Raw genomic sequence first — 13,787 nt, forward strand, 5'->3', positions numbered from 1 at the left:
GCTTCTCGGTGCCCTTGGAGACGTACTGCTCTGGGACCTGGAGGGCATGAATGATCCATGCCAGAGCCTCGGATGCAGCCCCGCTTCCGCTCTCACATCTCTGGGGAGCATGCGGCACCCAGCCCCAGCCGGCTCTCGGGTCAGGGCACCTGGGTCCGTGCACTGCGAGGGACAGACCAGTGCTAGCACCCAGGCTCCCGTGTGCACGAGGGCAGCTGGGGACACCCCCACCCCACCCACCCAGTACCACGGAGAAGAAACTCCCAGTAAGGAGCCCCCCCCATCTGAGGTGCTACAGGGCTTGGCCAACCACTCACTTCCCCCTCCTGCCAAGGGAGCACCAGAGACCGGGTCACCCCCCAGTGAGAGGCGGCCACCTCTGGAGAGGACCAGGGCAGGTGTTTAACAGCCGCGCAGCCTGGCAGAGGGGAGTGAGGTGGGGGAAGGGGGCCTGGACTCCAGCGTCAATGCCCCGATTCTCATGGAAAGGGCAAGGGGGGGCCTTAGCAATGGGGGGGGCGGGATGGAGTTTCACATTGTGAGGGAGTGGGGAGTATTAACCTGGGAATGTCGCATGGGAGTTTTACTGGGACTGGCTGCATTGGTGCTGGCTGGTGGTGGGATATCGGAGCGGGGCGAGGGGGCTTCACTTGAGGGTCGATAGGTGATCACGTAACCTGAGCCCAGGAGGGGGCTAGGGCCGGGTGACACCTTCTGTCCCGAAGCTGGACAAAGGCTGGAGGAGGGGCCGGGGTGTGTGGCTGGGTGAGACGGCTGGAGGGGGTTTCAGTTTGGAGCTGGCTGGGGAGACGGGGGGGGGCCAGCACTGGAGTCTGGCCTCTCTACCCCCCGAGATGGATCTGACTGAGGGGTCCTGGTCTCTGTACCTACAAGCTCTGTTTTGAGCTGTGTTCCTGTTGTCCAATAAATCCTCTGTGTTACTGTCTGGCTGAGAGTCCCGGGGAAACACAGGAAGTGGGGGGTGCAGGGCCCTGACTCCCCCATATACTGTGACATACGTCTTGCAAAAAACTCAGCAGCAACCTCCTGGGACCAATGCTGACTGTCAGGGGAGTGCCCCCTGCTGACCCCCCCACCCCACTCCCCTTAGCACAGCGCCCCCCCACCAATCCCCCACTGCCCCCCATCCTACTCCCCACAGCACCGCACCGCCCCACCAATCCCCCACCGCCCCCACCGATCCCCACTGCCCCCACCGTTCCCCCACCCATTCCCCACAGCACAGTGCCCCCGCACCGCCCCCCCACTGCCCCCCACTGATTCCACTCCCCACAGCACAGCACCCCCACTGATCCCCCACTGCCCACCACTGATCCCCCACCGATCCCCCACCCCACTCCCCATAGCACAGCGTCCCCCGCCCACCGATCCCCCACCACCCCACACCGATCCCACTCCCACAGCACAGCGCCCCCTAGTGCCATGCACTGCGGGGGCTGCAGCAGGACGTCTTGTGGCTACGGGTGGTGCTCCCTGCTCCCCCCAGCCTCTTCCGTCGCCCACCTGCACTGTGGTCATGGCCAGGGAGCTGTTGGCCGGGCCCAGCCAGACGACTTTTTCTTGCAGCACCGTTGCCCTCTTCGGGAAGTCGAAGAGCCGGATCCGCACGCGGATGTCCTGCGAGAGGCTCCCCTCCTGGCCCTGGGCCTGGAGCACCATGTTCTCCTCGTTCCCCACACGCAGGATGTTGGGGGCCGCCAGGAAGTACCTTCCAGGGGAGGGCACCAGGCTGCCACACCGGAGACCCAACCCTGCCCGGCCCCACCTGGCCCTGCCCGACCCTCTGTCGCTCCCTGGGGACCCTGGACATCACAGGCACGGGGCACGCACTGAAGGGAAACTTGCTTCCCCGCGCCTCCCGGCCTGTGGTAGCTGGTCCCTGCCCCATCACCCACGGGCAGAGCAGGGTCGCTGGGTAGCTCCACTGCGGAGCCTGAGCCGCCTGCCAGGGGAGATGTGGCCCTGGGGCGGGTTTGGGGGTGGCCAGGTACTCTGCTGGGGGAGCGGTACCGAACCCTTGGCCCCCCCTCCCCCCGTTCTCCCAGGCTGGCTCAGGAGGGAGCGGGACACCGGCTGGGGTGGGGGGAACTGGGCCCCCGCTCAGACGCCCCAGGACCAGCCCGTGGCTCTGGGCCCCGGGCGAGCAGCAGCTGCGCGGTAGGTCTGGCAGCCTGGAGCCTCCCCCTGTTCTGTGTCCTGCTGCCCCAGCCCCGACCTGCCCCATGCGCCCCAGCCCCCGGCACTCACATGGGCCCAGCCCTGGGCCCAGCAGCAGCAGTGCACTGAGAAGGCACAGAGCCCAGGTGCCCAGGCTGCGAGCCGGGGGGCTGGAGTAGAGGGCAGCGCTGGGCACGGCCTCTTTATCTGGCTGAGTCAACAGGGCTGCCCTGGCAGGGGGTGGTGAGTTAATGGCCAACACAGTGAGACGGACTGTCAGGAAGGACAGAGGTTTCCCGGAAGTGCCAGGCTGGGTCAGCCTCCCTGGGCTGGGGCCAGGCCCACGGTGCCAGGGCCGGCGCCATGCTGATTCTGAGATCCCCTGGTGCTGCTTCCGGGTGAGGGGACCTCATGTCGGGGTGACTGTGGGGGGGGGCTCTGCCCAGCACACGGCCTCTCTCTGCCTCTGGGCATCCCCCCTCCTCTCTCCAGAGGCTGGGAACAAGTGACAGGGGAGGGATCACTGGGCGATGCCCTGTTCTGTTCATTCCCTCGGGGGCCCCTGGCCCTGGCCGCTGTCGGCAGTCCACACTGGGCTAGGTGGACCTTTGCTCTGACCCCGCCTGGCTGTGGCTCTGAAGTTCCTCAATAGAAAGGGTGGAACATACCCTGGGGGGTTCTGCGCTACTGCCCATGCACATCTAACGAGCCCCCCCAGTTCTATTTTTTTGCGCAGTAAAAAGCTTCTGCCAACATGTTGCCGCAGTTTTGCCTTTTGCCCACCAAAGGGTGCAGTGTCGCAAGAACAGCAGCAGCTTCCAGCAGAAAATAATTTCTGCAGTTCCGCCTTTTGCCCACGAGAGGCCGCTGTGGCAGTAGAACACAGCAGCCGCTCCCAGCCAGCCAGCGGGTCGGGTCAGGAGATAGGGGCTATGGAGAGACCGACAGCGTGGGGTGCTGGGGTGGGGTGGGTGTCAGACAGGGGCTCCTAAGGGCTAGTGTGGGAGGACAGACTGGGGCACGGGCTGAATGGGAGTGGCGCACAGGGCCACAGGGGGAGGGAGGTGCAGAGAAATATGACGGGGGAGAGGCACACACGGACAGGGGGTGGTTGGTGGGGGCTCACAGACACATGGTGATGGGGGTGCTGAGTGGGGGCACAGAGACTCATGGGAATGGGGCAGATATGCCTGACTGAATGGGAGAGGCTAGGGGTCAGCCAGGGTCTGCATGGGGGAAGTTCTCTAATAATCCCTCCCTGCCCCACAAAAAACCTGTTCCTTACTTTTCCCACCCACACCCACCAGCCCTCCAAGTTCACTCCCAGACTCCTTCACTGCAATTTACTTCCCACTCCCTCAGCTCCTCCGTTACCCCTGACTCCCCCAAGCCTTTGCATTGCTTCTGAGGGGTGCGGGAAATACGGATCTGGATTGTAGTTTCAATGAATTATTACTCAGAGCTCTGTATTAATATGCGTAGTAAGGAATCTATTTGTCAAAAAGTATTTCTTGACTCTTTTTTTGTTGTCTGTATATTGTTACCGCCATACTTGCTGGCAGGTATTCTAAAATAAATGGCCAAAAATAATGGAAACTGGTGTGATTATTGTGTATTATTTTGACAAATGAAACATGCAGAATTTTAAAATACTGTGTGCAGATTTTTAATGTTCTTAGTGCAGAATTCCACCAGGAGTAAACTGTCAATAATAATGTAGAAAAGGCAGAAGTGTTCACTAAAAATTTCCGTTCTAAAGTTGGAAAAAAGCCAGAAGATATAGTCATATCATAGGATAAAACACTTCCCATTCCAACAGTAACTCAAGAGGATGTTAAATACCAGCTACTAAGATCAGACATTTTAAAATCAGCAGGTCAAGATAACTTGCATCCAAGGGCAGGTCTTTGGTGAGTAGTGGTCAATCTATCAGGGATCAATTTATTAAGTCTCCTCTAGACGCTATAAATTGATCCCCGAATGCGCTCCCCCTCGACTCCGGAACTCCAGCTCCCAAGAGGCGGAAGCAGAGTTGACCGAGGAGCAGCAGCGGTCGACTCGCCGCCGTCCTCATAGCCATGTAAGTCGACCTAAGATATGCCAACTTCAGCTACACTATTCATGTAACTGAAGTTGCGTATCTTAGGTTGACACCCCCCCACATAGTGTAGACAGGGCCAAGAGTTTTCAAAGAGTTGGCTGAGGAGGTTGCTGGATCATTAATGTTGATTTTCAGTAAGTCCTGGAGCACTGGGGAAGTTCCAGAAGACGGAAAGGAAGCAAATGTTGGGCCAATGTTTAACAAGTGTAAATGGGACAATCGGGATATTTATAGGCATGTCAGCATGACATTGATCCTGGGCAAAATTATTGTGTGGCTGATCTGGGACTGGATTAATAAAGAATTAATGAATTAGGGCCAATGACCATGGGTTTATGGAAAATAGATCCTGTCAAACTAACTTGATGCCTTTTTTGATTCGATTACAAGTTTGGCTGACAAAGGTAATAGTATCAGAGGGGTAGCCGTGCTAGTCTGGATCTGTAAAAGGGGCAAAGAGTCCTGTGGTACCTGATAGACTAACAGACATATTGGCGCATAAGCTTTCGTGGGTGAATACCCACTTTGTCGGATGCATGTGAAGGTAACAGTGTTGACCTAATATTAAGGCGTTTGACTTGCTGTCACATGGCATTTTGATTAAAAAGGGACCGATGGCCCACATGAACTGCATTACAAACTGGCTAACTGAAAGGTTTCCAAAGGTAACTGTAAATGAGGGATCGTCAGCCAGTGGGTGTTTCCAGGGCTTCCCGCAGGGAGCGGTTCTTGGCCCTACACTAATTAACAGCTGTGTCATGACCTGGAAGAAAACAAAATCACTGATTGAGTTTGCAGAACACATAAAAATGGAAGTGTGGTAAATACTGGGGGAGGACCAGTCACTGATCCAAAGCGATCCAGACCACTTGCAAAGTGCAAGCAAACGACGTGTTTTAATGCAGCTAAATGGAAATGTCTACATCTAGGAGCAAAGCATTCAGGTTGCTCTTACAGGCTGGGGGGCTCTATCCCGGGTGCAAGGACTCTGAAAATCGTTGGGGGTCATGGTGGAGAATCATCAGAACGTGAGCTCCCTGTGCGACGCTGGGGTCAAAAGGGCTAATGAGATCCTGGGGTGCATGACCAGAGAAATCTCGGGTAGGAGCCAAGCAGCTATTTTCCCTCTGGATTTGGCACTGGTGCCACTGCTGCTGGAATCCTGTGCCCAGTTCTGGGGCCCATAACTCCAGAAGGAGGCTGATAAATCGGCGGGCTCAGAGAAGAGTGGCGAGAAGGATTTTAGGGTTAGAAACCCTGCCCTGGAGGGACAGACTCCACGTGCTCCTCTCGATTTAATGGAGTGCAGAGACGGTGCAGGGGGGAGCCGGTCCCAGGCTGGCAGTACCTACGTGGGGACCAGAGCTTTAATAACCAGCTCCTCGGTCCAGCAGACATTGGTCGAGCAAGATCCAGCGGCTGGAAATAGAGCCCAGAGAAATTCAGCCGAAAGTACAGGGAACGCTGTGAGCGGCGAAGGGAAGCCGCCGGGGTTCGGGGGGATTCGCCACCCCAGCGATGCACATGGCCCTGGCCGGTTTGGGGCGCTCGTGGGACGCGTGCGGGAGCTGGGAAGCGGGCTCAGGCCGGGGCAACCCTGCGGCGGCAGCACTGGCAGGTCAGGCAGCTCAGGGCCCGCACGCTGAGGTGGAAGAGCGCGCCGTAGTTGAAAAGCAGGTTGTGGTAGGTGCGCACGGACAGCTCCCCCGAGGGGTCGGCGTACTTCAGCGCCGTCAGCGGCGTGTACAGCGGGTTGGTCAGCGTGTGGAACGGGGGGCGAGCCGCACCGATCACCTGCACCACGGCCTGCCGGGAGAGGGGGGTCAGCGCCCCGTCCATCCGCATGGCTCGCCGCCCCGTCCGTCTGTCCGTCCGCACGGCCCGCTCGCCCCGTCCGTCTGCACGGCTCGCCTGCCCCGTCTGTCCGTCTGTCTGTCCAGATGGCTGGCTCGCCCCGTCCATCTGTCCATCCGTCTGCACGACCCAGCCACTCCATCCGTCTGTCCGTCCGCATGGCTCGCTCGCCCCATCTGTCTGCCTGTCCGCATGGCTGGCTCGCCCCGTCCGTCTGTCCATCTGTCTGCACAGCCCGCCCACTCCGTCCGTCTGTCCAGCTCGCCTGCCCCGTCTGTCCATCTGCCTGTCCGCACGGCTCGCCCGCCCTGTCCGCATGGCTGGCTCGCCCCGTCCGTCTGTCCATCCGTCTGCACAGCCTGCCCACTCCGTCCGTCTGTCCGTCCGCACGGCTCGCCGCCCCATCCGTCTGTCCATCCGTCTGTCCATCCGCACGGCTCGCTCACCCCGTCCATCTGTCCATCCACACGGTTCGCCTGCCCTGTCCGTCTGCACAGCTCGCCTGCCCCGTCTGTCCGTCTGCCTGTCTGCACGGCTCGCCCGCCTCGTCCGTCTGTCTGTCCGCATGGCTTGGCCACCCCGTCCGTCTGTCCGTCCACACAGCTCGCCCGCCCTGTCCGTCTGCACAGCTCGCCTGCCCCGTCTGTCCGTCCGCACAGCTCGCTTGTCCCATCCGTCTGTCTGTCCGCATGGCTGGCTCGCCCTGTCCGTCTGTCCATCCATCTGCACAGCCCGCCCACTCCGTCTGTCTGTCCATCCGCACGGCTCGCCGCCCTCTCCGTCTGTCTGTCCGCACGGCTGGCTCGCCCCGTCCGTCTGTCCGTCCGCACGGCTCTCTCGCCCCGTCCGTCCATCCGTCCGTCTGCACAGCCCACCCACCCTGTCCGTCTGTCCATCCACACGGCTCGCCTGCCCCGTCCGTCTGCACGGCTCGCCTGCCCCGTCTGTCCGTCTGTCTGTCCTGACGGCTCACTCACCCCGTCCGTCTGTCCGTCTGCACGGCTCGCCCGTCCCGTCCGCCCCTGCCCACCCACACCCCAGATGTCCCACCCTCGCGTGTCCCCAGTGGCTGGAAGCGGTATTGCAATAGTCGTGCCTCACTTTCCCCAGTGTCTTCTCCAGCTTATTCAGGCTGTAGGAGCTTCGGGGCCCTGCTGCCAGGCCACGGCAGAGCCCGGAGCTCGACACTGAGCCGCGACCGACTCTCCCACCCACCCGGCTCAGCTGCCCACCCGGCCGCTGCAGGCAGCCCCCCGGCCGCCCCGGGCTGTCCCTGCCCCGAGCCCAGCTACTGGGCTTCCCCATCCCCCCCCAGGGGCCAGCACGCGTCCCCCACCCAGGGTGATCCGGCCCCTTGCTCCCCACAGTGGGACGTTCCCCCTTCAACCCCACCTCTCACCAGCTCCCACCACTGGCACCAGCCTCAGGCCGCTGGTTAACCCTTTCCAGCCCAGGCCCATGCACGGCCCCATCTGCCTGCTCCCCACTCACACCCCATTTCTGTCTGTCTGCCCTCCTCGTACATCCCCTCCAGCCATCCCCCACTCGTACCCCTTGACCTGCGTCGATCTGTCCCCCCAGTACCCATCCGTGTGTCTGTCCAGGAGAGTCCCACCTCCCCAGCACTTGGTGCTTCAGCTGATTCTCTAGGCCGGGTGAGGCCAGCAGTGGGAGGCTGGGGCTGGGCGTGGCAGACACTGGGGGGATGAGGCGTGGTAGCCCCTGCTCCTGCTGATGGGCGTGGGGCTGGCCAGGGAGCCTGGGTGGCTGTGGGAGGCCAGCCCCAGGCAGGGAGTTCCCCAGGTCCATGGGGCCGGCTGTGGGGCGGAAGCCGCAGGCCAGGGGAGGGGAACCCACCTTGGCCACGGCCTCGGGGCTCTGGCCCATGGTGGAGAAGATCTCGCGGGAGGCCGGCAGATACACCTCCTGGAAGTAGCGCAGCGTGGCCGGGTCGGTGCCGGGGAAGTCAGAGCGGGACACGTCCTCCATCAGCTTCAGCTCGAAGTCCGTGTTCACCGGGCCTGGCTCCACCAGGGACACGCTGCAGGGAGCAGAGCCTCAGGGGCTGTGGGCGCTCGGCTCCAGAGCGGGGGGCTGGGGGGGCCTCCGGAGTGAGGGGCTCCCTGTATGTGGGCAGCCTGAGGCCCACACCGAGCCCCCGAGGCACATGGCAGCAGCAGGCCTGGCCCGGGGGCTGGGGCCTGAGCCCTGTGCTCTGGCCTGGCCTGGGGAGCAACTGAGGGCCCCCAGCCCCACTCTGGGCACCCTCCCCCCTGGACTCCCCTGGAAGCCCCCCCAGGCCCCCCGGCACTCACAAGACGTGGAACTGGAGCAGCTGCACGGCCAGGCTCTCGCAGAAACCCTCCATGGCGAACTTGGAGGCGGCGTAGACGTCGTTGAACACGATGCCTGGGGAGAGGGGGGTGAACTTGGGCGGGGGGCAGTGTGCCAGGGGTGGCCATTGGGGTCCATTAACCCACTGCACCCCCCCCACGGCCCCCTGCCCCCCACACTGCCCCCTGCATGCCCCCCATCACCCCCTGTTCCCCCACTGCCGCCTCCCCGACACACCCTCGCCGAACCCCCCCTGTGCCGGCCCCCCGGGTGCTGCCAGCCCCTCACCCTGCAGCCCCATCACACTGCTCATGACCACGATGTGGCCGCTCCGGCGCCGCTTCATGTCGGGCAGCACGGCCTGCACCATGCGCACGGCGCCGAAAAAGTTGGTCTCGAAGACGCGTTTCATCTCCGCGATGCTGATGCTCTCAATGGGCCCGATGTGCCCCACGCCCGCATTGTTCACTGGGGGGGAGACACTCAGAGCCCCTGACTCCCCCAGCCCCACATGGGCAGAGAGAGCCCTGTTGAGCCCACGGCAACTCCCCCCGCAGCTCCCCACAGCACAGCCCCCTCGCTGTCCCCCCAGCTCCCCAAAGAACAGCCCCCCTGCTGTCCCCCTCCCCACAGCCCAGCACCCCCACTGTCCCCCAGCTCCCCACAGCCCCCCTGCTGTCCCCCCTCCCCACTGTCCCCCCAGCTCCCCACAGCCCCCCACTGTCTCCCCTACTCACAGCCCAGCTCCCCCATTGTCCCCCTAGCTCCCCAAAGCACAGCCCTCCCACTGTTCCCCCAGCTCCCCCCACTATCCCCCCAGCTCCCCACAGCCCAGCGCCCCATCCACCCACATACCATCCCCCCAACCCCCTGCTGAGCCCCCCCCGCCCCCTGCAGCCCAGCGCCCCCTGCTGCCCCCCGGCGGCGCCTCACCCAGCACGTCCACCCGGCGCTCGGGGATGCTGCCCAGGCACTCGGCCACCGAGGTCTCGCTGCAGACGTCCAGGCGCCGGATGCTGAGGGTCCTGCCCAGGGCCGCGCCCGCCGCCTGCTCCAGCTTCTCCTTCTTCTGCAGGTTCCGCATGGTGGCGATGACTGGAGGGCGCAGCGGGTCTGAGGGGAGGGGGCGACACAGGGCCCAGCCAGGCCCCTGGGCGCCTCCTGCCCCCCTGCCCCCCAGCCTGGCATGGCCCTCCTCTTGCCCAGCCCCCTAGCCTGGCATGGCCCCCCTGCCCTGGCCCCAGCCTGGCATGGCCCCCCTGGCCCTGCCCCCAGCCTGGCATGGCCCCCCTGCCCTGGCCCCAGCCTGGCATGGCCCCCCTGGCCCTGCCCCCCAGCCTGGCATGGCCCCCTGCCCTGGCCCCCCAGCCTGGTGCGGCCCCCCTGCCCCCCAGCCTGGCATGGCCCCTCCTCCTGCCCTGCCCCTCCAGCCTGGCACCCCCCCAGCCTGCCCCCCCAACCTGGCAACCCCTTGCCCTGCCCCCTCAGCCTGGCACAGCCCCCCTACCCTGCCCCCCCACCTGGCATCCCCCGACCTACTCTCCAGCCTGGCACAGCCCCCCCACCTTACCCCCCCAGCCTGACACAGCCCCTCTGCCCTGCCCCCCCAGCCTGGCACCCCCCACCTTACTCTCCAGCCTGGCATGGCCCCCCTGCCCTGGCCCCCCAGCCTGGTGCGGCCCCCCTGCCCCCCAGCCTGGCATGGCCCCTCCTCCTGCCCTGCCCCTCCAGCCTGGCACCCCCCCAGCCTGCCCCCCCAACCTGGCAACCCCTTGCCCTGCCCCCTCAGCCTGGCACAGCCCCCCTACCCTGCCCCCCCACCTGGCATCCCCCGACCTACTCTCCAGCCTGGCACAGCCCCCCCACCTTACCCCCCCAGCCTGACACAGCCCCTCTGCCCTGCCCCCCCAGCCTGGCACCCCCCACCTTACTCTCCAGCCTGGCATGGCCCCTCCTGTTGCCCAGCCCACCAGCCTGGCACTCCCCCATTCTGCCCCCAGCCGGGCACTCCCCCTGCCCTGCCCCCCCAGCCTGGCACCAGATGGGGGAAGGGCTGGCTCAGAGTGGCGGGGTCAAGGGGTCAAGCCAGGATTCTCGATCCCTAAGAGGCTTTGGTGTCACGGTGCCTAATCCCCACGTTGCTGAGCCCTGGCATGTCTGCGGGGGTGGGAGCAGCGGGGCCTGACCCATGCACCTGACTCTGCCCAGCCCCATTGCCCGGCACGGGGGCACAGGAACGGGGGGGCAGCCCCGGTGCGAGGCAGCTGCTTCCACCCAGCTGGCATTTGCTAGGGGCAGGACCCGTGTTAGCGAGCGGGATGGGGGTGGGGGGAGGGGTCACGCCCTGGCTGGGGCTGGCAGCTCAGCTGCATGGGGTGGGGGGGGAAGGTGTTATGCAAGTGCCCTCCCGGCGGCCCCACAATCTGCTCTCCGGGATAATCCCTGGGGGATGGTGCCAGGGAGGGTACGGGGCAGGGTCAGCCTGGAGGGGGGCACTGGGTGAGGGTGGGGCGCTGGCTGGGGGGCACCAGGCCACCCCCGTGGGCCTCACTGCAGCCCCCAGTGCAAGGCCGTGCTGGGAGCGCGGGGCGATGATGTGCACAGAGGCTACTGCTGGCCCCCCAGGGCTGGAAAAGCCCGCCCAGACTCTCCCTGCCGGGATCCCTAGTGTAGCGGGGGGGGGTGCAGCTGGAGCAGGGAATGAGCCAGAAAGGCCCTGCACCCCCCCACGCACCCCATTCTGCAGCCCTGACCCCTGTGCCCCCTGCAGCTCCCCACAGCCCCCCGCGCCCCGCAGCCCCTCACCCTGGAAGCGCTGGCCAGGGTCCTGTGCCAGCTGCACGGCCAGGCGGAGTCCGATGCCCGAGGAGCAGCCCGTGATGAGCACCGTCCTCGGCTCCGTGCTGCCCATGGCTGCACCACCCAACGGCACCCAAAGGCTCTTATGGGATCAGACCCGGCGTCACGTGGCCCCAGGGATCGGTCAGTCCCCTGACAGCCCTGAGCCCAGCGGGGCAGGGGTGGGCGGGCTGAAGCCTGGCCCCCTCTCCCCTGCCCCTGGACCCCTAGCTCCTGCCACCCCCTGGCTCCCATACCCCTGCCCCAGCCCCCTCACCCCTTCCCTGGCCCCCTCACCCCTCCTCCAGCCCCCTTGCACCCCTCCCACTTCCCGGCCATGACTTTTGAGCCCCTCCCACTGTGCCCTCTGTCCCCCCTCCCCCCTCCCCTGCACTTCTACCTGTCCAGTCCCCCATGGGGCAGCCAAGGGCCATGAGCACCCAGAGAAGGGGGGAGCCATGTTTCCTGAGCCTGGTGCCATGGCAATGTGTGTGGGGCTAAGATGTTGCCCCCCTCTGCACCCCACTGGCTCAGATGCTGCCCACTAGAGCAAGTGAGGACACCAGCCCCCCCCGCCATGTGCTGACCCCGTCCCCCCAGCTCAGCTCTGGTGCTGAACGTCCAGCCCCGCCCCCCCTGTGACCCTGGGCCTGGTGTTTGGGACCCCTCGGTCCTGCCTCCTCCTTGGGCCTGGCTGCCCAGCTGTGCTGAGCTGAGCCCCCCACCTCGCCCTCTGCTCTGTCCCACTCCCCATGGGGCTGGGAGGGGCAGAGCTCTGGGGCATGTGGGTGGGACCCCCGGGACTCCCTGCCCCCACAGGACCAGGCCAGGGGGGCAGCAAAGGGGCATCTGGGGCTGGCTGCAGGGGCCAGGCTCATGGGGGGCAATGGCAGGGGAGGGGGCCAGGACTCCTGGGTTCCATCCCTGCCTGGCTGTGACCTCCAGGGGGTCCCTTCCCCTCCCAGTGCACGGGGTGGGGGGCAGGGAGGCCAGTCGCTCTGTGCGGTGGGATCCCCCCCGCCGCTCCTGTCAGCCCCTGACGTGGGAGCCCTGGGGGTGACTGGCCAGGTGAGCAGGGGAGACTGCCCCCCCCGCCAGGAATGTGGGACGTGGCACCCATGGGGCGGGGGGGAATACCCATGCAGGGCCAGAGTGGGGGGCCTCACTCCTGACCTGCAGCCCCCTGCTAGCCCAGCCCTGGGCTCCCCCCAGGCCTGCCGGTGCCCCTCACTCCTGACCTGCAGCCCCCTGTTATCCCAGCCCTGCCCCCCCGCACGGGGAAGCTCTCACAAGGGGGTGGAAGAGCGGGACCTTCTGGGTGGGGTGGGGGGCTCTGTAACTCCCCCTGCTCCTCCAGCTCCCTCCTCGGATTGAGCCCCAGCTCCCCGATTTGCTGGGTCATGCGGGGGGGGGGGTTGGTGCTCCGGCCACGGCAGCCCCCCCGGAGGGGGATGGGATTTTCCCAACTGGCCCCAGGCTGTGTTTGGCTCCCCGTTGTGTCCCCCTAGCAGAGCGGCCGGGGGCGGGTGCCCGCGGTTGGGGGGGCGCAGGGCCGGTGGGAACCCACAGCCCAGCCTGGCCCAGGGGACCCCGTTACTGCAGAGACGCTGTAAATATTTGCCAGGAAGCGGAGGGGGGTAAATGGGTTCGGAGCCGAGCTGGTGACTCATGCAGTGAGGCAATGGGGGGGGCGAGCAACAGCAGCTGCATGGCCGGGGGCGGGACCCCGGGCTGGGCTAGCAGGGGCTGCGGGTCGGGAGTGAGGGGCACCGGCAGAGTGGGGGGCTCAGGGTCGGGAGTGAGGGGCACCACACATCTGGTTCCTGAAGAGGGAGAGACAGTGACATAAATAACCCCGAGGTCCCACAGGCCACAGGATGGGCTGGGAAAACGTGCCAGGCGCAGAGACGGGGCCAGACAGGCGCCGGACAGCCAGCCAGCCATGGGCCGTGGGAATGGGGATGGCATTGGGGGCACCACTGGGGTCTGGGCTGCGGGAGACCAGGGGGGCAGCGTGACCTAGTGGTCAGAGCAGACCCACAGGACAGAGGGGAGTGAGGGGTGGCGAGGGGTTTCCCTAGGCTGGTCTGTCCAGCCAGGAGAACCAGCACCACCCGCGGCTCATTGGGCCCAACTGAGCTTGGGGGAGACCCTGACAGGTAGGGGGTGGGGCAGGGGGGCAAGGTTTGGAGGGGGAAGGGCAGGGGGTTTCTGGGGGGTTAGCACAGCATTTGGGGGGAGGTGTGTGGCTCAGGCTGTATGAGGGGAAGTGGGGGGATGGGGCTATAACGGGAGGTGTTGGGGCCAGTGGTGTGGGGGGGAGTCAGGGGGTGTGGGGGGAGGCGGGTGACACAGGTTGTATGGGGGAGGCAGGGGTGTTGGAGGGCATGGGGGGAGGGAGGTTGCAGGCTCCATCTGCACCTGGCCTTGGGGCTGTGGGGGACAAGCAATCCCCCCCTTGGCCACCAGAGGGCAGCTGTGT

At 65.1% G+C, this 13,787-nt stretch overlaps 1 protein-coding gene across 1 annotated transcript; it reads right to left on the reverse strand.

Moving 5' to 3' along the window:
- Positions 1–3,680: 3,680 nt before the first annotated feature.
- Positions 3,681–11,378, reverse strand: RDH8 (retinol dehydrogenase 8). Its single transcript, XM_038378945.2, has 6 exons — positions 11,273–11,378; positions 9,401–9,562; positions 8,756–8,935; positions 8,449–8,542; positions 7,991–8,174; positions 3,681–6,085 (listed from the first exon to the last, which is right to left on the reverse strand). Exons 1-6 carry the CDS (start codon positions 11,376–11,378, stop codon positions 5,861–5,863), a joined length of 951 nt encoding a protein of 316 aa, XP_038234873.1. The 3' UTR covers positions 3,681–5,860.
- Positions 11,379–13,787: the final 2,409 nt, after the last annotated feature.

Source organism: Dermochelys coriacea, chromosome 20 (genome assembly GCF_009764565.3).
Source record: "Dermochelys coriacea isolate rDerCor1 chromosome 20, rDerCor1.pri.v4, whole genome shotgun sequence".
In the NCBI taxonomy this organism is placed as follows: Eukaryota; Metazoa; Chordata; order Testudines; family Dermochelyidae; genus Dermochelys; species Dermochelys coriacea.